Below are 26102 nucleotides of genomic sequence, written 5' to 3' on the forward strand. Positions count from 1 at the left end.
CTTGTTGTTATGTAGATCTTGATCAAAACTATAGCATAAAAATAGAAAATAGGAATGTAAAAAAATCCTTTAGTTCATACAGATATGCCATAAAATTCCTTGGTGTTGATGCAACAGTGATGAAGCTTTGTTGTCACTTTTGTCAGTGCCAGGGGAGGTGTGTGTTTAAAGGATTGAAGTACACATATTTCTTGGAGTCAGAGGTATTAATCTACTGTGATGGTGATAAGAGTGAAAAATTGAAACCATATTGACAAGGGCAAAATGCAGCTGGTAGTTCAAGGCAATCTTCTTTGCACTGTACTTCTCAAAGAGCTGAACAATATTAACTAAAAATCCCCTTCAGGTTGCATGTGCCATTGTGTTTTACATTTCTTGCATATACCACTCTTACTTCCTTCCCAGACAATGTAGTAGGCATGTTGCTTAGCATAGTTGCTAGGTTTCAGGTCTTTTTACATGTTGTATCACAACAACTAGATCTGGTTGTTCTAAACTGAATTAGGGCGTGGTTTTAATGGTAGTTTGCAATATGTAGTTGTGAGTGATTTGATCTGATCTTGTCTCAAGCTGGGGAGCTTCCTCTATTTGGACATCTTGGCTATACTCAGTCCAACCACAAAGTAATCTGCAAACGTGTGGCCAGCTCATCTTCTGTCAAAAGATTATCTGTATGCATGCAAAATCAGAATACAAATCTTGAAAGAAGAAACTCTGGTTTTAGTTTATTTAGATTAAAGTTGCATAGTGTAAATTATAAAGCTAACTGTTTTTAATCAGGAAGCTATATCATATGTTCTTTTGTGTACTCACTTGAAGCGATCCAGTACTAATCAGCTAGATTGATAGTTTAATGTTGGCTGTGCTTTGCCATGTTGAATAGTGGAGTTCACAAGGACAATATTTCAATTATATGACAAATTTATATAGTCAGAGTGCCTAGGCTGGCTTTTAAACCGATCGTAATTTCACTGGAATTAGCATGGCTGTATTTAGAATAATTAATGAAACTACTTCTGAATTCCTATTTAAGAAACTTCAGGATCACTATATGACTTTTTTATGTTGTGCAAACAGCTCAGTTACTTTAAGCAACAGATAACTGTTGATACAAATATAATTTCTGTTTTATTTTTATGACTTTATCTTCTTTTCAGTATATTCTTCCTCTCCTGACTTGCTTATTTGTGTTGATTGGAGGGAAAACTTTTGGGAATTTTTGCTTGAAAATTACTGGTGGTCTTGCATTCCTCCTCCATCAGTGAAAAATGTCTTAATATTAACTTCTTCAGAAAACTACAGTTCCACTAGATTTCTGAAACATTGTAATGTACATGTTAAAATTTAATTACTTGTTCCTAGCACAGAATACAAATTTGTTTTTTATGTTTCCAGATATATAATTTTTACTTACATATGTATTTAGAAACAGAGTAATTTATATGTATGTATTAAGTTTTAGAATCTGTCATTTTAGGCTGGATTCACGCAGTGCTCACGTCTCAGGATTGTATGGCTTTTGGAGGAAACTTTTTGCACAACCTCAATATTGGCATGCAGCTCAGGTTAGTTTCAGTTTTGCCTATACCTTTTCTTCAGTTAGCAGGATAATATTTTTCTTCATGCTCTTAACCAAGATCAAATTGGTACAGACTCTCAAACAGACAATAGTGGCATTTTCAGTTAGAATGTTATCAAGCACGTACTCTTATTTCACTTCTGCAAAGTTTGCTTCAAAAGCAAAATGAAGGGTACACAAGAATTTAAGTGAATAAAAGAAAAATAAAAGAAAGGAAAACTCTACTTTGGAGATTAGTGTAAGTGAATAAAACAAAAATGAGCAAGCCCAGGTGTGCGACACAGAGTTGAAATGAGCGTCCTCAAATCAGCATTGCTCTACGGGCAGCTGTATTTAGTTTTTGTCCAAGATGCGGAGCTGTCTTCTAAACATTTTGTTTTTATTTATTACAGTGGAATCCTGATAAAATTCCATCTGTTAAAAGATCACACATTGGGTTTGTATCCTAGTTTTATGAAGTCCAACTTTATTCTTAGAAGTGCCTCAGTCAAACCTGATAAGGTCAGAACCTGGATGAGACCAGAGTTCAATCTTGTCTGTGGTCTTGTTGGGGTTTAACTATGTGGTACTTGACTTCTTTTATTTATCATGGCCATGGTTTGTTTTTGTTTTGTTTTTTTTAACATTGTGTCAATTTGAATGATTGCATAATTGAATAATGAATTTGGTAAATAAAACATTCATGTTTTGTAATATTTCTATTCAGGTGTTATGAAATGGAGAAGAGGCTAAAAACTCCAGATCTTTTCAAATTTCCTTTCTTTGAAGCCATCTGTTGGTTTGTGGCCAAAAACTTACTGGAAACATTGAAAGGTAATCCTTGTTTTGTTTTAACATATACATGTATCTGCTTTTATTTTTATTTTTGTCTCTCTTCATTGATAATGGAGAAAATTATATTGCTGGTGTGTGAACAAAGGAAGCTTTCTAAACTGAAAAACTATAGACTTGGATTTTCTTTTAAAATTGCATTATTTTTTAACCAGATTTTAGTGAATGCTGCATTGTGACAGTTCTCGATCCAGCAGTTCTTAGTTTAGTGCATTCAGTTCTTGGTTCTTAGTGCACTTGGTGATGCATGTAACTAACACTTTCTAGCATGCTACTGGAACCTTTGAACTATTTAATGTTTTTTATTCAGTGCTGATGATGTATCTGGTCATGAAAATATTCTAGATTATCAGGACAGAGTATCTGAGATACTGGCACAGTGCATTTATACTACCACCCAAATAAAATTAGTTTGCCATTATCTGAAAAGACCTTCTTAAGAAAGATAGAAAACTTACTTCAGTGGCATCAGTTTCTCACTCGGGCTTCTTCAATATCATTTAAGATATTTGAGTACCTTTTGACAAGCTTTCACAGAATCGTCTAGGTTGGAAAAGACCTTGAAGATAATCCAGTCCAACCATTAACCTAACATTAACAGTTCCCAACTACACCATATCCCTCAGCTCTATGTTGACCCGAGTCTTAAATACCTCCCGGGATGGGGACTCCACCACCTCCCTGGGCAGCCCATTCCAACGCCTAACAACCCTTTCTGTAAAGAAATGCTTCCTGATAATCTAGTCTAAACCTTCTCTGGTGCAATTTGAGGCCATTCCCTCTTGTCCTATCGCTTGTTACTTGGTTAAAGAGTCTCATCCCCAGCTCTCTGCAACCTCCTTTCAGGTAGCTGTAGAGGGCGATGACGTCTCCCCTCAGCCTCCTCTTCTCTAGACTAAACACCCCCAGTTCCCTCAGCCGCTCCCTGTACAACAGGTGCTCCAGACCCTGCACCAGCTCCGTTGCCCTTCTCTGGACACGCTCGAGTCACTCAATGTCCTTTTTGTAGTGAGGGGCCCAAAACTGAACACAGGAATCGAGGTGCGGCCTCACCAGAGCCAAGTACAGGGGTGAGATCCCTTCCCTGTCCCTGCTGGCCACGCTATTGCTGACACAAGCCAGGATGCCATTGGCCTTCTTGGCCACCTGGGCACACTGCTGGCTCCTGTTCAGCCAGCTGTCAATCAACACCCTCAGGTCCCTCTCTGACTGGCAGCTCTCCAGCCACTCCTCCCCAAGCCTGTAGCGCTGCTGGGGGTTGTTGTGGCCCAAGGGCAGCCCCCGGCATTTGGCCTTATGGAAACTCCTCCAGTTGGGCTCAGCCCATGGCTCCAGCCTGTCCAGGTCTCTCTGCAGAGCCTCCCTACCCTCGAGCAGATCAACACTCCCACCCAACTGTGTGTCATCTGCAAACTGACTGAGGGTGCACTCGATCCCCTCCTCTAGATCATCAATAAACATGTTAAACAGGACTGGTCCCAAAACCGAGCCCTGGGGGACACCGCTCATGACCGGCTGCCAACTGGATTTAACTCCATTCACCACAACTCTTTGGGCCTGACCATCGAGCCAGATTTTTACCCAGTGAAGCATGTGATTGTCCAAGCCTTGAGCAGTCAGTTTTGCCAGGAGAATGCTGTGGGAAACGGTGTCAAAGGCCTTTCTCTCCTTCTCTCAACAAATGACTCTCCAAATGATGCCGCTAGCATATCTGTGGGTTACTTCTTAGTGGCTTCCTAACTAAATGAAGAGGTTTTCTTACACTTGTACCATTTTTTTTGTCCTTTTCAGTTAAACTGCCTGTTACCTTCTGCTCTTTGTGAAGGGAAAGGTGTCTGTGAGGCCTTTTGTAGGAAAGATGCATCAGTTCCTATGAGCTGTGTTAAATCATTTATATCAGTGTTTATCAATAGACATCTTGACAGCCTCTTGTTTCTGACAGTTGCCAGTCCTTTCCAGACTTCCTCAACTAGTCCCGTAATTCCTATATCTGTACCCATGAGTAATTGAGCTTGAGAGAGTGTCTGTTTGGCTTTACCTTCCTTTCCTCAAATATCTTGTCTTCTGCCTGCTCTATTTCATCCTGATAATAAATGTCATATTCCAAATGATGCATTTCAAACGAGAGAAATCAACCTTCAGAAGAGCCTGCTGAATTCAGTTTCTGCTTTGGAAAAGAACAAAATCTCATATAACTTTTTTCTAATATGAAAACAGTCATAGCTATTGAAAATTATCTATCTGCTTTCAACAAAGGAAGGCATTTGAACAACCCTTGTTTTCTAAATGAGCATTTAAAGCTTCTGGATGAATCTAAAGAAACTCAAAATTCTTACCAAATAGAACAAACTTGCAGAAAATTTTTCCTTCCAAGAAAAGAGTATTTTTTTCTTGAAAGCTTGCTTTGGTTGGTCTCAGTCCTGCATATTTAAAATTTACAAACTTGTCAGAAGATATAGGAGCATTCCTGCTGGAAGAGCTGCAGTATATGTTTCTCTATCATCTGGCTAACTATGAGTTGTGTCCCATGTTCATTCCCCCCTTATTCCCCCTCCTCTTTTTATCCCATGACTCCTTGAGTAAGTAGACTAGGAGCCTCTTGTGACTTGCATCTTAGGGGATATGAAGCTTATTCTCATGTTATTTTTGATGTATGGTTTAGCAGATACTTTGTAGCAGAACAATGCTATGATCGATAAACACATCATAAAAAGTAAAAATTGAGGTTTCCATGGCTAGAGTGAAGATTATATTGCAGTTTGGCATCAAGACTCATGTGAATTAGGTGTTTGCTCATCAGAATCTGTTGGTTTATAACTAAAAGTTGATAGTTTGGTTGTGAAAAGTAATAATGATGATCAATTTGTAAAATGTTGAGTGCAGTAAGCATTCAAGTGTTACCCAGGTCAGTAAGCAAAATCAATACAAGGTATCTTCCTGGTTCTTCTTATAAAATTGTATCAGGGTCATAAACATTTTGATTTTGTCTCTTCATTGGTAAGAAGTGTTTTATGATATTATAAGTGTTGTGGCATTCACCTAAACTATTTTTCCTTGTAGTTCTTGGGGTTTCGGAATAGGTAACTTGTTCATCTATCGGATACTCATTAATTTTGATTACTTTTCTGTCATGCAGTCTTTTCTGTTGAGGTTAAAAATCCAACCTGTGATGCTGCATTGTATTCTCAATTTTATCAACTGAGTCAGCTAGTGGGCAGGAAGACTTCTGCTGCAACTCAAAGGCCTGTCACTCCTTCTTGTACTCTTTAACAAGTGGGAGGCATATTTGAGGGAACAGGTGTTTAGTAACAGAGCTTCCCTTTTTCTGCCAATGGACTAATATATTATCCATAAGAACAGTGTTTTATTAGTGTATTCTTTTAAGGGAATAAAGTGACCCAAATAGTTCTAGTGTTGGTTCATTTGCTACTGACAAGTGGAAATACTGTCAGGTACATGGGAAGAGGTTACAATCTACTCTTGACTGTTTATGTTTTTTTTTTTTTTTTTTTTTTTTTTTTTTTAATATATGCCACAAAGGAAAAGAGAAAATTGAAAAGAAATTGTGATTGCTTGGGAGTACCAGCTTTCTTAAGAAGAGCAGTTTCTGTATCTGAGTGATTTCAGCCCTCGCCCCCTTTGATTTTGGGAGGAAAAATGATGTAAAGTATGTGAGGGAGAACTGTGATAATTGGAAGTGTGACAGAAATGTTTGGGGAGTGAAAGTGTGCTAGTGTGAACCATTTGCTGTATGGATGGGAATAAGCAGTAGGAATTCTAATTTAGAGATACATCCCACATCCTTCTGGTCCCCTTTGAATAAAGTATCTCTGAATGAAATAGAAGTGATCTATTTCTTCAAATATGCTTTCTCTTGTTCTGTATTTTAGATCTGTTTTGTTCTAATTGACCTTTAGTATGTTGTAAACTATCCCTAATTCACACAAGTATTATATAAGTCAAAAAAAGAAGATTTTATGGAGAATCACTTTAGGGTTCACTTGTTTGTTTTGGTTTGTTTTTTTGTCATAATATGTACACAAATACAGGATGTCATGTTTCGTTTGTTTGCACAATTTTTCCTTTTTTGTATTGTTGCTTAATGGCAGCTTTACGGGCTGTGTGGTAGGTATCATTGTATTGTTTTCACTGTTAGTGTTACTAAATTGATATCTGTATCCTTTCTAGAACTGAGGGAAGATGGTTTCCAGCCTCCAAGCTATTTAGTGCAAGGAGTGAAGGCTTTACTTACTGCTTTAAAATTATGGATGAAAAAAGAAGTAAGTATACATGATTTTGTTTGCTATTTTGGTGAGCTTTGTTTTGATTTAGAAGTAAAGAAAGGTCTGTGCCCTTTTAAAGTTTAAGATTATTTTTATCTGTTAACGAATACTGAAAGAATGAATGGAGAGTATGTGCTGCTGATCTGGGGAAGAATCATCATGACAATTTTATATTCCGTTATGCTAATAAAATCTTTTTAGACTAGTTAAACTCTTGTGTTGTAACTGATGGAAGTAGAATCTTGGTTCACTGTAAGAATGCTAGAGGATAAGCTGATACAGTAGGGCTTTTTTTTTTTCCTAGCAGATGTGTTTATATAGTTGATTCATCCTAGTCTGAGGCAATGGAGGGGTGGAAAGTCCTGATATTTAGCATTTTCCATTAATGTCAATGCTTTGGAGAGCACATTTCATGTACACCTGTATTGCTGAAGAGTCAGTTTAGATTCAGGTGAGGATATTAACTTCATTTGAATGCTGTCCCTGCTGAACATTGGCTGACTCTTGTAAAATCATTAATATGTTGTCTATCCTGGATTTTCTGGTGCTCTGCTCTCCAGGAAGGCTTATTTGTTTTGGCACAACACTGGATCTGTCATAACTCCGTGTGTTTTTTCATGTGCCTGAGCTAGTAAGTCCTCTTGGAACCTGTGCTTCTGGAAGTGCTGTTCACTGACAGGCAGTTTGTTTCTGACTGATCTTATTAATTCTAGTTTGTTTCTGGACATGCTGACTTGAACTGTTTCTTGAAGATCTGTTTGATCTTTCTGCCCACAAGTTCTCCTTGTAAGAGAATTTACTGTGCAACAGGTATGATATTTGCACAATGCTGCATCCAACAAAATGGGCTTCATGGAACTGACCACGAGGTGCAGATTCAGGGGTGGTTACTCTGTGTGGAATCCTCTAGGATCCAGCCTGTGTAGCACTGCTGATTCCAGGTGAACCTTTGCTGGCACTCTGTAACACCTCTGAGTTGGTCCTCCAGTCTCTTCATCTGGATCAGAAGTAGCTAGTAAGCAGTGTAGCAGTATTTACAGGATATTGTGCCTAAGCTATTAAACCATGTGTAAATCCAAGCGATCTCTGTATCTGTGATACGGATAAAAAGCCAAATAATCAGACTGCTGATACATAAGATCAAACATAGTCTGTATAAATCCTTATTTTAATTTGAAATTGGATTGGAATTTGTCTTTTCTAGATTGCTGTAGTATAGTATTGTAGCATTTACATGTACAGTCTAGTAGCTCATTTAGTAGTTTGATTAACACTTCATCTAGAATGTGATATGTTTCCTACTTTTTTTGGGGGGGAAAAAAAGTTGCACATGCTGCATTCTGAATACTTATTAATGAGACCTGTGAGTATTCCTAAACAACCGGCTGAACAGGTGCTTCAATTGGGAGGAAACTGCACAGCATCAGTGATCTTGTCCCAGTGTTGTCTGCTGTCCACTAGCTATCATGTTTTATACCTTATGTTCATCTTTTCTAGCTACTGCTTCGTAAGTGAGCTGATCTTTTCTTTGCAGTAAGCCATGTGCGTGATGGGATTGTAGTTGTATGCAGCTGAAGACAGGAGGAGCTTTGTGCATTGCTGTATGATCTGTTCATGCTCGGCATTTCAGACAGATTCTGAAAAAAAAAAAAAAGACAATTGAATACTCCTCAGATGAGAAGCTGCTCATGAGGTTTCACATTTGTATCATGGAGTATGTCTTTTGAATACATGTAAATTATCTTAATGAATTGTTTTAAATTATTTGCTGGAGAATTTTAAACTGATCTTCAGCAGGACAATGGTGTGTCTTCATTTCTGCAGTATTTAAAAACTGCCAAAAATTACAAGATACTGAGAACAGAGATTGAGTGGTGCTAAAATGATTTTAGTTTTCATGTCTTGATTTGAGTTCAGTTTGTGCAAGGCTTTATCAGTATGTGAATCCTCAGTTTACTTTGGTGCAGATCATCAGTCTGCCTGTTAGGTGATAGACAAAATAATGGTGATGACCTATCCAGTCGTCTGAGCTCTTGGATTTTAGCTCTGGCTTCCTTCCAGCTTGCATAACCAAAAGGTCTCAGATTCAGTTTTTCAGACGTTTGGTTCATGTACCAGTAAGATTATTTTCGACAACTGTTCTGTTTTTTTAAAAAAAAATCTATTAATAACTGTTGTAAAAGAAAAAAAAAAAATCAGGTTTTTTTTTGTAAGGAGAGAGGGGTGTGGGGGTTACTATTTTTATGTTATTTTTCTGTGTGTGTGCATTTTCAAATATTGATATACTTCGTTGTAATGCGTCCCCAAAGATGAGTGGATTCATTTACCTACTGGGACATTTTTTTTTTTATCTGTATCTCTTGATTTAAAACAAGTTTCTTTTTCCTCTGTATATTTCCAACATTTACAAAACCATTTCTTGAAGCTCTTGAATGAATCATAGCTTTTTACCACTAATTTATTTACCAGCAATTTACATCTGACATACTTAGACCATTTTGTTGCTACTGTTCTCCCTAGTACAAGAGAATTCCTCAGTCCCAAAGGCTGCTTGTTCCTTTTCCAAGAACCAGTATGCAGAGACAACTGAAAACCAAGTTATTTAATAATGATGAAAATTTTTTTCAGACATAGCATCTGTAGGTATTTGTATTTTCTGCCCATCCTTTCCTTCTATCATACTGGTAGGTTATATATTCATTTGAATTTGTTAGCATATTTAAGTTGCTTGGGTGGATGTTTTTTTCTTTTCTTTTTTTTTTTTTTTCCTTTAATAATTACTCTGCCACAGCATAAGTGAGAAAGCTTTCGTGTAGACAGATACCTTTTATAGTGGCAAACAAGTGCACTTGCCAGTGGAACTTACTTTGCTCGAAGTTACTGTAAATAATACTGGCAAAATAATGTGCTTCTATAAACTGTGTTTGTATTAGGAGAGTTTTTCAGTATTTTTAAAGCAGAGAAAATTTGAAATTGGTGTTTTGGAGGATTGCATAGGTCATTTCTTGAAGTCTTCATGGGCAGGAAGGCTTTTGGGAGAGTGAAGTTGTTAAATAGAAAGGACTGAATGGTCCTAAAATGACCAGTAACTTGCTGGAAAAATGATAACATGTTTCGTGATAAAGGTGTTGTGTTCCAAAGTGTGAATGTGTAGAGGTGATGCATTCAAAGAATGACAATGAACAACGGTAAATTGTAGCAGCTGATTTATGATTTCCTATAGAATTAATAGCACTGAAATTAATTATTATACTATTGATTATAAATCCATGTTGGTTGTTTTTTGGGAGTATGGAGCATTCATTTTAATGACTGAGGGGAAGCCAGGTTCAATGAAATGCACATAGAGTATCAAACTGCTTCTAGCAATAATTTTACTACTGAATCTCATTTTTGAAGTGTGGGTAGCTGAAAATGTTTGTGGGGTGTTTTCCCATTTAAATAGTCGATTAAAGTGGTGGCAGAATTCATGTCAGTCATTCTGGTCTATGTGTGAGTGCTCTTTTGTCTGTTTAATTCTAATAAATGTGTTTTGAGGCACATTTAAACTATACATAAAAATATTAAACATTTTTTACTAGATCTAACTGTAGAGTGGACTTACTCAGATTGTTTATATATATATATATATATATAAATATATATATATATAAAATCTCTATATATGAAGTCTGTCTCTAACTGTTTTAGAGGATTAAAGGGAACATAAACTGTTACGACTTACTAAATTTTTTTTTATAGGGAATGATTTTTTGAATTACTTTTTCCAACCTACTGGATTCTAAGTAAGCTAAGAGGGTAATTTTTAAAAGTGAAATGTGAGGCAGATGTCTAAAAATCTACATGTTGCTTACTGATTATTATTCTTGATTTGCTCTTTAGAATAAATTTTTGCCATAGTGAAATTCCCTTAGTCTTAAGCTTGTTTTAAGGTTGTGACTATGATGAGTTTCTGAAGTGTGGCTCTATTACTGCTAAAGCCAAAAAAAGAAGCTGATTATGGTACTGGGGGGGGGAAAAAAATTAAGTGGTTGTCAGTATGGCTTTGTATTACCCCTTGTTTTGATTCTTAAACACATTAAGTGATGTCTGCTGTGTTATAAAGCTTGGACTGGGAGCTTCAGTGCGTGCGCATGTATCTGCCCTGGCAGCTTGCAGTCCTTATTACAGAAATTAATATGGTTTTTTACCTTAATTTTTTCCCCCGTAGATTTGTTTATTTTGTATTACTTCCACTTTTATCTGAAAAATTAAGTATCTTTTCTTCCCTTTCTGCATACAGCTTGTAACAGAACATGCCTTTGAAATTCCAGACAACATTAGGCCTGGGCATCTCATAAAAGAGCTTTCCAAAGTGATTCGTTCTGTAGAGGTAAGAACAGAGGCAATCCTACATAAGCCTGCAGGAAAAAACCCTTTGAATCAGGGAATTCCATAGTAGTTATGCTTCTTATTGACTGTGTTCACCTTTTATTTAACATTCATTTAATAATAGAAGATCAAGAGGAAGACTTTTGGGAATACTAAGCTCTGGGCATTTCAGATAAAGAAAATATATAGTGAGGGTTTTTTTATGGTTGTTTGTTTTTTTAAAAATATTTTTAATGTTAAAACTAGTTGTAGCTCAGTATTTCTAAAATGTTCTCAGTTATAAGTAGTTGCAGTAATTACTATGAATATGTTGTTAAATAATTTAATTTGAAATTCTGTGCATATTCCATTCTCCTACCCTCTTGTTTGTTAGTTTTATTCCAGTTGTTATCTCTTTTGCTCTTTTTTCTTACATGTTGTTGCTATTTGTTATGTAGTGAATGGTTCTTTAGTTTCTTTTTTCCCCTCCTGTACCAGTGTTTTGATCCTTTATCCCTTAATGAATATTGATTCTTGAAAAATTCTCACATTTGCATGTGGAGAGAACAGTTCTGAGAACTGAAGAGGGATGTGATTTGTTGGGTATAATACATCTTTGCCTTATGCTGCCTTCATGAATAAAACCTTATATTTTGGTGGTAACTTTTGGTGTTAAGCACTACTGTTATGGGAGAGTATTAAAGCCCTAAACAGGAAAGAGGTGCAGTAGAACTAAGCTTTGCACATCAAATTCGTAGGAAATATGTAGTAGTTCTCTAAAAGTCTAGCAATTTTATTCATATTATTTAAATTTAATTAGATTAATAAGAAGCAGCACTTAAATACATGAATTTACATGAATTTACTGCTATGAGACTATTCTGAAATATGTGTTTTTGATTAAAGGAGGAAAACAGCAAACTAGTTAAAACTCAGGGAATTCTTGGTGTGTGTCCAACTTCACGGTCTTCGCATGAAACAGCTTCCCCTCACCACTCCAGACGAAGGGTGAGGAAACTGCGAGACCATGCTACCAAAACTCCTTCTAATCTGGACATCCTGGAACTCCACACTAGGGAGGTACTGAAAAGACTGGAGATGTCACCGTGGGAGGAGGCAAGTATTAAGTTATGAGCAAGAAAAAAAAAAAAGTAGATTTCTAATCTCTGTTGAAAGGGAAAAGCTTTTAACATGCATAAGAATATAGGCTACTATGCTTTGTCATATGAAATATGGATAAATTTGTTTTCAGTTTCTTTCTTTCTTTCTTTCAAGTTTTTCTGATAGGAATTTCTCTGTTTCTTGATAATTTTTCTGTGGAGGTTCCTTCAGCCTTTTGGTTCAGAAAGCACGGTGAATTTGCTACCTACTTCAAGTAGTTTTTGAAGTAGGACATCTGCAGCTATGAAGTACTATTTTGAATCACTTCTGTAAAGAAAAGGGAGCCTGCAAAGCCTTCTTTTGGTGAGGCTGAGCCAGCCTGCTACGTGCTTTTAGATAGCTGCTTCTTACAGTTGAGTTACTATATTTTGATTAGCTTTGTTTTTCAGTCATGTTCCTATTTACTGTATGACTGTACCTCCCTACCAGTAAGCCTATGGCTGCCTTTGGTCTCCATTGTGGGGCTGTGGTTGTATTACAAAGGTATAACAGAGTGAATGAGCAAAATGTAGTCTCTTGAAAAACTATTTTTTTGAGGTTTGATGACCTTATTTCCAAAAACAGCAACAGAAATGGAAGGAGTGAGAGAATGGAAATAAGTAAGCTTTATGAAAGGAAATTAGTAGCTTTCTGAGAATAAGAAACACTGACAAATTTACTTGGGTCAAGATGGACTATCATAGTGGAGAAATACTTATTTGGATCCTTATATTGACCTTCATAAGGCATGAACAAGAGACATAGATTTAGCCCCAAAGGCAGGAAGCTGAACTTAAAATTTACCACAAATAGTTAACCTGTGCAGTTCATTGCTACAAACAAATGTTTAGGAGTGTTAGTCATTGTCATTTAATGTAGAAATATATTGTTCAGTATCAGTATTGACTTGTAAAAAAGATAAAATTATTTTACATGTTTGGCACATAAGCATATTGCTGATTGCTTTAGAGTATATGTCAAATGTAAATTGCTTTGAGCTAAGAAAATTCTGCTTATGGCAGGTTACTTTTACTGATGTTTTACTGTCCTATAAACCAGTTCTGGAATACTAATTCCAGGGACCAGATACCCAATCCAGACCAGCTTTTGACTTGCCTGATTCTATTGGTATTTCTTTGTTCTGAATACAGGTATAATTCTCCAAAAACAACATAAAAGAAGTATTATAGTGAAGTTGTAGTTGGTTTAGATGCTTCAGGAGACTATAGGTGATTCAAGGAAGGAGATAATGCTGTCTGCTGTTTTTTACATCCAAACATGTTTTGTCTGAGCTTTCTTCAGATAATTATCAGGAAGGAAACCATCCTGGTGCTGAGTTTAAGCTTTTGTGGAACACAAAAAAACAATTGAATTTATAAAAATAAATAATAAGCAACATTGCTTTTACTTCTTTAGGATACCACAAGCTCAAAACTGAACGGGAGGTTTAACAAGCCCTTTCAGCCATCTTCTACAGTACCTGAGTGGCGAGCAAAAGACAATGATCTTCGCCTTCTGCTGTCAAATGGAAGAATAATTAGGTACAAAGGGTTGATTGTGGATCACTTCTTCCTAGTCATTATGGTCTGGAGCATGTGAATTATTAATAACACTTCTTTTCTGTTTGTGGAGATCTAAGTTCTCTTGTACCAGTAAGATTCATGTTAGGAATATAGAAGGAATGTGTTGCCTGTTGTGTCTGCTGTCCCCTAGTGGAGCCATGGTTATGGAGTGAAGAGGATATTCTTCACATGTTCCTTTGTTAACAGCATTTCATTCAGTTGCTCAGTTGGGTTTGTACCGAAGGGAATGCTTCAAAGTAGAAATGGTTGTTTTGTATCCATCTATTGGAGTGATGGAAATTTAAAATATTCTGATGTAAAACTGCATTTTTGTGGAAATGACAGTTGTACAGGGAGTAAAATGAGAATATGTACAATTTGTAATGAAGAGATAAGAGAATGTTACTGTTGTATATGCAGAGTGTGTTGTAACTAATGAAAGGAAAACAATTGCTTCAGGTTTGTAAGGATAACATGATTTTTTTTTTTTTCTTCTGAGACAGAGATGAGAGATGCCCGTTTACAGATCGAAGTCTTTACACAGCAGATAGTGAAGATGAAGATGACAGGACAAGGTCGAAAAAGACAACTGTTAAGGTAGAAGACCAGCCCTCAGGATTTGAAGGAGAAGGGAATGCAGATACCCAGAAACCACTGAACAGTAAGCTTATCTCTGAGTCCTATCAGTTGAACATTTTTATGATCTTGAGGAGGGTGTAACTACTGTGAAGTCAGACTGAAATTTTACCAAAGTATAGAGAGGATAAACTAGTAGATCAGAGAAGCAATATTAGAAGTTACAAAAAAGTATTTATCAAATACTATCTGTCTACTGAAGAAGCTAACAGGACAGAGTTGAAAAGTAAAACAACTTTTTATGTTAGTGCCATCTTGAATACTATATACAGCATTTTTCAGAGTGGAGGTCTAATTAATGTTCTAGATGAGTATTTGTTCCTTTTTGTCTGTTTCATAATGTAAGAATGCTGATTTTTCTTGACCAGAATATACTTGAGTATGAAAAGTTCATCACATCATTCACTGTGAAGAATCACAGAATCATAGAATACCAGGTTGGAAAGGATCATCTGGTCCAACCTTTCTTGGCAAAAGCAGAGTCTAGACAAGATGGCCCAGCACCCTGTACAACTGAATCTTAAAAGTGTCCAGTGTGGGGGAGTCCACCACTTCCCTGGGGAGATTATTCCAGTGGCTGATTGTTCTCACTGTGAAAGATTTTCCTCTTCAGTTCAATCAGAATCTCCCCAGAAGTAATCTGTCCCCATTACCCCTCCACTTTTTCCATGCGGCTCCTTGTAAAATGGGAGTCTCTATCTTCTTTGTAGTCACCCTTTAAATACTTGAACATGGTGATAAGCTCTCCCTCAACCCTTCTCTTCTCAAGGCTGAACAGACCCAGTTCTCTCAGCCTTTCCTCATGTGCCAGGCTTCCCAGTCCCTTGATCATCTTTGTGGCCCTTCTCTGGACCCTCTCCAGCCTGGCCACATCTTTTTTGTATAGCAGGGACCAAAACTGAACACAAAAGATCATAACATGCAACTAATAGATATTTTATATTTCCCTTTTCTGTTTCATTTGGTGATTACATACTTGATCATACAATCTTGTATGTTTTGCTAATCGATAGGTTTATTCCATACAAGTGATCAAACATAACGTAGCATTAATAAAATCTTATACTTCCAACCTTTGCAGTAGCCTATAAGGCTGGGTAAGAATTTACGTTATCTGCAAAACACTTTAACCCCACTTTTCAGTACTTCAAACAAACCTTCACTTGGAGTTAATCTTTTTCAGTCTTTCTGTAGCCTCAAGCTTTCCTGCCAAGTGTTCAGCAGTGCTGATCACACAGTGTATTACTGAAGTATCAATATTGAATTCCTATTTTCAGTGCCTATTATTAGTAGCGCTATCTGTGTGCAGTGACAAATTGGTCCTTAACATAGCTGTTCAACTCTGATTAGTTATAAAAGTCACATCCTTTCACAGTAGAGCTCATGAGGGTATGTATTAGGAAACTGAGGGCAATGCTTGGAAAATAACAGGACTCCTCTAGAGATGTACAGTTCCCTTCATTTTCTGCACAACAATCCATAATAGTATTTGAGTCCATTGTCAGCCTGGATAAAATATTTAATTATTTTCATTAACACAGCGGTTTGTAACCACTGTTTACTGTGCTTCCAAAGATCACAGAGGACAGTATTAAAAAATTTGCATAGGGAAGAAGTCCCTCTTGGGTACTTATGAACCAACAAGGCAAACAACCTGTTGAATGAAGGCTTAGGCGTATATTGTGTTTATCCAGTTTCAGAATTAAACTAAGTAAACTAATCTAAGTTTTACACTTAAATCAAAGATTAAATCATACAGAGAAATGGTAGATTTTCTTCAAAATTGTTGCTTTTATTTGATAAAGAATGAATATGGTAGTGTGTATCTAAATGTAAGAAATGTACTTGGAACTAGAAGTGAATGTTGAGATAGTTCTTCCAAAAATTGAGTACTCAGGACTATTGCTATAATTTTAGTGGAATAGTGAGAGTTTTCAAACTTCCTTATTAAAGATCACCTACATTTGATTATTTTTTTGCCTCAGCTGAAGGTCTACAGAGAGAGAGAAAGAGAGAGAATATATACTTCTTCAGAGAATTCCATAAAAAGAACTGCCTGTTCCTGTAACAGCTCCCACCTTCCATAGTTCGTACCAGGACTTAGGCCAAGAGGCAATGTCCGCGGAGAGATGCCTTTAAACAGATCAAGCTCTATATAGCTGTGTGTGTCATGCCAAGATCCTGGTTCTAAATGGTGACCCAGTGTTATCAGAGACACAAAGATCAAGTGCTGTGCTTAATAGAGCAAGATACTTTGTGTGGATGAAGAGAATGTGATTTATAGAATTTTTTGAATTCACAGTAGCTTAGTCTGATTTTAGAGGTAATGACTGCGTTCATTCATCCAGTTTCTTAAGTATTCCCAGTCTCTGGAAGCATGCAGAGCCATAACTTTATTTGAGGGTAGATCAGTTTCATTTTAAAGTAATAATAGTAATTACCAAGGTAATTAGAAAAAAAAAACCCACAAACAAGAAAAAGCAAAATCCAAATTTAGACTGTTTTGTTTTTAAAGCTCAGTTACAAATCACATTAATGGATGAAGAGATGAGGGGTCCTAATAATACATGATGTGTTGTGAAGATCACTGAATGTATCTCAAACTTGTATGTGAAAGAGAAGAGTGAGAAAACTACAGTAATCTTTTGCGGAGGAGTGTAGAAAGTGGTGGGGACATGGAGGAAAGCAATTGGGATTGAAAAATTTTTTTTATTTTTGATTTTTTACTAAGAGGAGTATAAAGGAATGCAGCTTCCTTGGCTTTTTCAGTAGTATAAGGCAGAAGGAGAACTGGTATTCTCTGACTGCTTTGCACAGAGCTTGCAAAATGAAGTAGTAAAAATGGTTTGGCTGCATTTAGGAATATGGCATAGCCAAACTGAATCAGAGCTGAGGCTCATGCAGTGTGTTATGTCATATATGCTAGTACCCAGCCCCAAATGAACCAGGAATGTATCAGTATACACGTTAGGTGGCTTTAGCTGTTCAATCTAGATCATATTACCAGATAGTAGGCAGATTTGTCCCTCTTAGCAGGGTATCATCAGTTAATGTCTATGAGAAGGCAAGAGGGCTTCTGAAGTATGAGAGACTAATCTTAATGTTAGCTGTAGATAGTTAATTATGTACATGTCCAGGTTTTTTTCTGTCTTGCTGAATCTTTTGCCTTCTTATGGGAAGACTCACATTTCCTCTTAATAGTTTTGTCATTGTAATAATTAGGATTTTCCAGTTCCTTAAGACAGAAGGAATAAAAGTTCCTGAGGGGCCTTCATGAAGTTAATTTGTTTTTAAATTGTGGTTCATTATTCACACATTAAGTTTTGCCCAAGATCTGAAGCTCCATATGTGAGCATACTTAGATATCATTAATTGTTCTTGCCTCTTCCTTTAAATTTTCTAAGTTTGGAGCAGTTTTTTTCTTTGAAAAATTCAGTAGTCCAAAGAAAATACTGTCATATAGCTCAAATTTATTTTCTGTATCATGCATGCCGTTGCTTATTATAGAATCTTGTTTGCCTTTTTGAAATGAGCTGAGGCTTGAGTTATCAGAAATCCCTTGGGTTTTTTTTTTTTTAGCTATGCTAATTCAGAATATTTTATTGTCATATGTTGAACATTATGTAGCTTAACTCCTATACAGTATTGTTGCTCAAATATTGTGTTCAATATTCCTCACCAGTCTTTCTAATAGTATCTTGTTTAGTTAACCTTCTCTGGATTTTGGTTCCAACCGTTATTTATTTATTTTTTTTGAAAGTCAGTCTCATTCTTAGCTTTCTTCTGACTCTAAAAATAATTTCCACTTACTCAGTGTTTAGAAGTTAATGATATCCCTTGAAATATATTTGATGCCTGTATGTGAGCTTTGCCAGAGTCTACAATAGGAACAAAATCCTACTAGAATTGCAGTATCTATAGGGTACATCTTTGATGCTTGCATAATTAATGAGTTATGAAGAACAGCATTCTGTTTATCTAGTTCTGTATAAAACTATGCCAAAACCGAACAAACACAGATCAGAAATTAGTTCTGGAATGAAGACAAGTAAAGTTAAAATGTTGGTTTGCTTTCAGTACAGTTTTATATGAAACTAAGTGCTTGGAAACTTGAGAAAGTTGTGTTGCTTTCTTTGTCCACTACCTTCTTGACACACGTTCATAATTTTTAAAATTCTATTTGGCTTTTCTCAAAAAAACTTCTGCTAGTTAAACTGCATATTGTAGTCTTTCACAAATCTGTATTTAATCAAGATTTCTGCCAGCAGCCTTAACAGAGGTTTACGTACAGCCGACTGGCCTTGAGCCTTGGATTCCAAGCAGTTCAAATGTGTTTCCTACTCGTGGTTGTTTGGGTCATAATGATGTCTTTCAAGAGTACATGCTTCTGAGAGCTGCTCAGCTACTTCATGAGTTCTTTCAGCACTTAAAGTAAATCATGTGGACTAGGTGGCTGATTTGATTGATTGCTTTGTCATATGCCATGTTTTTGATGTCATATGCCAGCCTATTATGACACCTCATTCTCTGATTAGTACTTTATCTTACTACTAGCAAAAAGCTTGTCTAAGGTTGGTATTTCCTCTCCTCCTCTTCCTTTTCAGGTCTTTCTGTGATAAAAACTGGTGCAAGTATATTGTGTATCACTGCAGTAATATTTTAATCTTCTTGAATAGATCAGCATTTTAACCTTGATTGGCATCTCTGTAGTAGTACAAAACAGGCAGAATATGCCAGTAAATTGTGGTGTAAAAAAGTAAAATTGCAAGTAGTGCAATGATTGATTGATTGATTAATTAATTAATTTATTTATTTATTTATTTATTTTTACCCTTAAGTCACTTCATATCCTCTGACTTTCATGAATGGTGTTTCTGTATAACTGCTTTTATTTTTAAACAAAGAAATTCCAGGTTCAGAGAGTCTAAGATAAAGTAATATTGATGATTACGTCTAACTTTTTCTGAGAGCCACTTCTCTGACTCCAGCCTATATGCAAAAGCAGAAATAGCCCAATGTGCAATCTGTGGAGTCTGTGCTCTATAGGAGAGAAAAAATACATGTTCCTGATGCATGTGATTTCCTCTGGCTTCATCCAGTCAGTCACTTCAGGAGTCTGTTGGTCAACAGCAGGCAACTCATTGGAGTTTTAAGCAAACTTGACTTGTAAACAAGTTCAGTGTGTGGATGTGCTTTTGTTTACAGACTGTTAAAAACTAAATAGATGTTTCTTGTTCTTTACTTCCAAAATAATTGTCTAAATATTACATGTAATAAATGTTGGGTCTTATATTTTAATTTTTCTCTCCACAGTGTTCTTTGAAAGTGTGAAATCAGAACTCAGGAATGGATCCTCAGAGTACTCTGATATTTCTGATTCAGAAGAATCTGAGCCTGATTGCACTACACAGGTATATCTAGAAAAAGTCACAAAAGTTAACCAAGCAATTAGGTGTAATTTTGCTCACTCAGTTCAAATTTATCTGGTCAAAGTTTGTGTTAAAAGAGCAATAACCAAGTATTTAATTCTTGTTCAAGTTAATATCTCCTAGTTATGGTTCTGTTTCATTCTTCATTTATTCTAGTGTTGAGAAAAATCACGAGATATGGTATCTTAAACGAAATTTTATGATCTTTGTCATTAAAGTGGGGCTGGCAGAGGATGAACCCTGCTCTGGAACATGCAAAGTCTCGGAAAAGTTAGAACCTAGTTGCTTTGTTAATTTCTTCTGTAACAAGTCTAAATTTTATCATTAGAATTTCGAGTGTCTACCACACAGTTTCATTTTAGAGGATGGTTAAATGGAAACAATCTTACAGGCCTTCAGCTTTTAAAATAAGCTGAAGTGGTTAAATCCTATTGAGGTGTTTGAAATAAATGGGAATGCTCTATTTAAGGGTCTAGATTGTAGTGATTTCTTTATAACTAAATGAAATATAAATGCACACACACACATACATGTATATTTACACATGTGTTTTGCTACGAGTTTTAGTGTTTAGAAATGTGTATATGTATATACAAATATTTTTATGATTTTTTTTTTTTCCCTTGAAAAATTGTGCTCTGATTTACTAATTTCAGTTTTAATTGGATAGCAGCAAAATGCTAGTATGGTGGAGTGATTCCATCACACTTTAGTTTTGTGCTTCTGGAAAGCTAATACTTTGGTTGTAGTTATAGTCATCAGCCTATTATAAGACTTTACCTGAAGTCTTCAAATTCCTACTTTTTCCATGGTGGTCAGGATCTATTTTTACCATTTGTTGTCATCCATCATTACCTTATCTAGATTTTGGAATAAGTGATAGCCTTCATGGTGTGGCTTCTCCTGGTTTCCTAAACTGCGTTGTCAGCAACTTTGGCTCATCAGGTTTCCTTTCTGAAGACACACAGTTATTCAGAAGTTATATATTTCTTCTTCACAGGAGAATATAGCCAGTTTTGGATGATTATGTCATTGAGTGAAATGTTTTATATTAATGCCATTTACTCTCTTAGTTCATTCTATATTTTTCTGCTTCTTAATATCTAATAGTATCTAATGGAATAATTTTTCTGTGTGTTTAAGTTTGCCTTTTGTAAGGATACATTCACAATGAACTATCTCAGTAGATCCTGTAAATCCTTTTCATGTTTTTATATTGCACCAGAGAAGATCTTAACAAAACAAGATAATAGCTTTATTACTAACATTGAGTCACAGTTCTAAGTTAATTGCCCATTTGTGTCACTTTCCAAGTGTCAAAGATTAACAAGATGCTCTTGTGAATGAAGCTATTGTATAAAAACATCCTTTGGTGATATGATGCATTTCATTCATTCCGGTTTCGTTTTTGATGATGGGAATAGTGGTGTCAGTCTTGAAGGATGATGATTCCTCCATGTTCTGATCTTCCACTTTCAACACTTTTATTGAATGTCATGTATATTCCTTGACTTTGAAAAAAATTGTGGCATTCTCTGTACTTGTAAATAGATTAGTCTGAATTACCAAGGTGGATCATATCTGTTAATAGCCCTTGCTTCATGTAAAGGCATATTGAATCACATATGTTTGTTCCACCTTTGAGAAGCTCCTGCCCGTACAAGCTGTAATCTCAGCTGGAGTTGAATAGCCTTTTCATTCATGAAATGAGGCTGTGCCACTGTAAGAGAGGCAACAGCTGTTGTGGTTTCTTTTCCTGCTGTGTTCTGGATTTACCTGAGAGCTTCTGTCACTCATCAGAGAGATGCTGTTGCTGAAAGTTATCTTTGTGAGAGCAGGAACCAGAAACAGTTACTTGAGGCAGGATGTGTCCCATTATATGTAATAAGCATCAGTTCTGGCTGCTGCTTGGAACCATACTTCCATATTTTTTTCTCTATGAATATCGCAGATGAGAATAATCAATGCTCTCTTTAAAGAGAATAGAATTATTTGTGCATGGTTTAATGTGTTTAGTGTTTTCTGTAGGAAAATGGATTTCGGAGGTGCTTTCTGTATTTCTGGAGCATGTAGCATTAGTGTAACAAAATTTGGATGTATAGCATCTCGGTTGCTATATTCATACCAACTGCGTTCTGAGTACTATAAATATAAAAAAAGTTGAGCCTGGAAGCTATTGAATTTTTAGTATAAATTAAGGTACTATCTCTATTTAGGAGGCATGGTGACCATTCTGCATATTGTTTCCTCTCATTTCAGCAGAAGGATTCCTCCACAGAGGAGTCAGAAAGCTCAGGTGATGAAGAGAAACAGGAAGTAACATCAAATTTCAAAGAGGAATCTAAGGTCACAAGAGACCTTTATCAAAATACCCAGAAGCCATCCAGAAATGAAACTCCCAGTAAAAAGTAAGCACATTATGGGAATTTGTGTATAAACTGTTAGACCTTATCATACATAATTATGGTTCTGCTTTATGCCAATGTAAAAATTATTCCTTCAGAGAAATTTCGGGTTCTTTTTTAAACTGCTTAATACTCCTTTATTTTTCTAGGGAATGTCCTACCTCGACAAGTACAGAAGAAGAAGCTATTCAGGGCATGCTTTCTATGGCAGGATTGCACTATACTACATGTTTACCAGGTCATACTCAAAGCACAGACTGCACAGATAAAAGAACCTCTCTTCAGGAACACAGAAGCTACCCCAGGAGTCGGCATAAAGACAGACAGTCATCTCAGAGCCACAAGACAATAGAATGTGGTAGGTATCTGAACTAATGACACTGCTGCTCTCTGCTCTTGGACAAAGTGTTTGAAATGAGCACTTAGTTATGTTTTTAGATTTGTAGTCAAGTTTTTAAGTAAATCAAACTGACATTTAAAAAGGTGTTCTTTGATTTTGTTTTATTTGGTTTGGTTTTTTTTCCTATAAAAAGTAAATGTTACTTCTGAAAACTGGGACAAACTTACCTTGAGGTCATCAGGTCTTCTAAATACTGCCATCTAGATGTTTTGTGGCATCCTTAGAAGAGTGGCAAAGTTATGGCTAGACTGAAAGTGTAGTCTCCCTATTGAAAGTGTAGTCTCCTTCAGAAATGATTGACAGAACTTTCATGGTTGCAGCTTTCATGGCATGTGTGTTACATACTCATAGGAATCTGCTTGGTGATTTTTCATGTGTCTTTGGAAGACATATTTGGCTTTACTGCTGAAATTCTACTATGAATGCAGTGTATTAAAGGAGATTCTAATCTTGAAGAGAATTTAGAGGCAATTTTTTCGTCAGTGGCATTTTGGTGTCTGGAAAACAGACATCTGTTAAATGCATTTTGGGAATGACTGACAGAACACTAACACTAATCCCTCAAAGGAATCAAAATCACTTATTGGAACAGAGAGAGAGAGAGTCATTATGTTTGAAAATTCTTTGCTTGAGAAAGAAATGGAAGAGGATTATAGCTTTGCTGATGTGAAGCAAATAGAACCGCACCAACAAATAGCGTGCTAATTCAGAGAGCTAATAGTGTGTTGTTTTTTGTTTACATGGATAACAGGAAAGCCTAATGTGATGTCATGGACTCTGTTCTGGTAATTGAAGCTGTATGTCCTTAAACACCACCAAATAAATTAAATAAATAAACCCAACAATAAAAACCCTAACAGCACACCACACAGACATGTACAGTGCCTTTCCATCTTTGTAACTTTATGAAAAACATAATATCTAGGTTTCTAAATTGTGGTGGGTTGACTTGGGCCAGCAGCTAAGCACCCACACAGCCACTTGTTCTCTCTCCCCACCCTGTGGTATGGGGGAGAGAATAGAAAGAGCAAAAGTGAGAAAATTCATGGGTTGACATAAAGACAGTTTAGTAAGTGAAGGAAACAGAAAAGAAGCAGGTGGTGCAAAGGCACTCATTTGCCACCTTCTGCAAGCACATGATGGCCAGCCAGTCTCTGAGCAATGACTTACCTTGGAACACTGCCTTTCCCTCCAGCCCCCAGTTTTTATGGCCAAGCATGACATTATATGGTATGGAATATTCCTTTGGCTAATTCAGGTCGGCTGTCTTGGCTATGTCCCCTCCCAGTATGTGTTTTCAATGTGGACACTTCTTCTGTAGGCCTATCAGCATAGATCTGCTATATGTTGTACCTGAATAGCACATCAGTGCTTAGAAATAATACCTGAAAATTAAGGGTCCATCTTTCTATCAACTCCTCATGATACAAAGCCATGATAGAAGACTGTAGTGTAACAAAAAAAAGCTGTCTTCAACATCAATACTTTCAAAGTTTGAATGATTATATTTGACCTTACTGTGTCATATGGATCTTTAATTAGGTGTATTTATACTGTGAGATTGTTTTCCCCATTTGGTGTGTAGAACCAGGCAGCTCTGACAACTTTTATTTCATAGCTAGGAAATATTTTCTGTAGTATTTGTTCTTGTTTTAATTTTAAAGTCATTCAAATGTATAATTAACTCTGTATTCCTAGCTAGTGATTTTAGAATTTAAGCTTGTCAAACTCCTCTTTAGGTAGGTCTATGAAGGAAGAGGAAGGAGACTTGGGGACTTCAGCATGGGCTAGACACCTGAATGAAGCTTCGAGGATTACCCCTCAGGTAAAAGAATACTTTAAACAGTTTGAACACATTTTTATAGGAAAAACGGATCATGAAGTTGTAAGTACAGAAAGCATGGTGGGATAGGTCTTTCCACACTGCATATCTGATAATAGATACTTCTGGTTCTGGCAACTCTGTATTACACTTACATTTTTTCATTGTTGTTGTTTTGGTTTTTTTCCTTTCAAACTCTATTCTGTTGTAGTAGCTAGTATTAAGATGTTCAGGGTAGTATCTTGAAAAACAAAAAATACTTTATTAAAAAGGTGTGAATTTACATTCAGTCTAACTAGGAAAGCACTATATTATTTATTCATTGTTATTCCCAACTAGAGCATCAGAACAAGTGGAACCTGTTGGTAGTATTTATAGTAAAGCTACTTGCTTAGGAAATTGGTACTGCCAAACTGATACAACCTTTCAGCAGCCAGCAGGTAGGAATATTTTTGCTTTCTGATGTCTAGGTGGAATCCAGCAAGGTATATATAAATGAAAGGTTGTGTGTCTTACACTCTGAACTTCAGTATTTTGAAACTTGTCTATACTAGAAGTATTAGAACAATTAAAGAGTTAAATAGAACAGTTAAAGTTTCAAAATAAAAGTGCTATTTAATAGCTGTATTTTAACTACATGCTTTGTTGTTTGGGTTTTTTTTTGGTAAGAATATCTAACTATATAATTCCCAGTTCAGCGTTTGTTCTCTCATCAGCTGAATATTGAATCAATGGCTGTGATACGGCTTTCTGTAGTGGCCAGTTTAATCAAGAGCAATTGCATTTGTTTTGATCACTGCAAACTAAAACTAAAAAGTAGAGAAATGGAGTACATTAGTATGTGTATTTAATCTGTACTGTTGCCCTTAAGTGCATATAGAAAAGCTTGCACAGAGATACTATATTGTATCTTATTTTTAGAAGCATCTATACTAAAAGAAATGATGGAATCATGAAGTGGTCAGTCACTGGTGGAACTGAAATATCTTTTTCAAAGATACAGTAGTATAATTAGAAAAAACAGAGTGAAATTGTGGCCAGGAGGTATTAACTTACACTACTTTTCTTCTCCTCATTTCCATACTAGGATACAAGTAAAACTCAAAAATATAACAAGAAAGAGGGTGCATCAGAAGTCAGTCATAAGGTTCAGGAAAACAGAAGTATAGTCCACAACAACAGCTTGAGTTTTCAGCATGGCAAGTATACACGAGACTCCAGTCTAATTCAAGGAGAATGTCGGCTGAGTGATGGCAGCCTTAGCCCTGACAGGCTGTATGGTGAAACATCCTTGTCTGTACCACTTCATCCAACAAAGAGGCCAGCATCAAATCCACCCCCTATCAGCAACCAGGCGACAAAAGGTAATGTTTATCTCTGTCATCTTACCAGAGTGGGAAAAAAAAAAACCAACCTAGGAAAAGGAGCTTGTAAACATCAAAAAGAACCGTTAGATGCAAAAACTGAAAAACGGGACAGGCTTAGAGCTTGAGGAAAAATAAGTATGGGTTGGACGCTCAGATTTTGGCACAGAATGTGTGGAGGCAGAATTAAGAGAGATTTTCTAACTGGATGTGTGGCCAGATGAAACTTTCAGTTACCGTTGCACCTCTTCAGGTGTATCTGTTACGCATTTAGTACAGGGAACAGAACCACAACTATACT

At 36.3% G+C, this 26102-nt stretch overlaps 1 protein-coding gene across 1 annotated transcript in view; it reads left to right on the top strand.

Annotated features, from left to right (window-relative positions):
* Positions 1-26102, top strand: part of KDM7A (lysine demethylase 7A) — a gene marked incomplete at its 5' end in the record, with an annotated part of 42968 nt that overhangs the window by 12214 nt on the left and 4652 nt on the right. Inside the window, 12 exons of the mRNA XM_026863850.1 lie at positions 1478-1565; positions 2286-2392; positions 6599-6690; positions 10976-11065; positions 11950-12159; positions 13600-13724; positions 14249-14406; positions 19695-19792; positions 22070-22218; positions 22365-22573; positions 24355-24440; positions 25525-25801. Coding sequence (XP_026719651.1) covers positions 1478-1565; positions 2286-2392; positions 6599-6690; positions 10976-11065; positions 11950-12159; positions 13600-13724; positions 14249-14406; positions 19695-19792; positions 22070-22218; positions 22365-22573; positions 24355-24440; positions 25525-25801 — 1689 coding nt within the window. The remainder of the gene's footprint in view (positions 1-1477; positions 1566-2285; positions 2393-6598; positions 6691-10975; positions 11066-11949; positions 12160-13599; positions 13725-14248; positions 14407-19694; positions 19793-22069; positions 22219-22364; positions 22574-24354; positions 24441-25524; positions 25802-26102) is intronic.

This window comes from Athene cunicularia (genome assembly GCF_003259725.1).
Source record: "Athene cunicularia isolate RWA chromosome 1 unlocalized genomic scaffold, athCun1 chr1_part2, whole genome shotgun sequence".
In the NCBI taxonomy this organism is placed as follows: domain Eukaryota; kingdom Metazoa; phylum Chordata; class Aves; order Strigiformes; family Strigidae; genus Athene; species Athene cunicularia.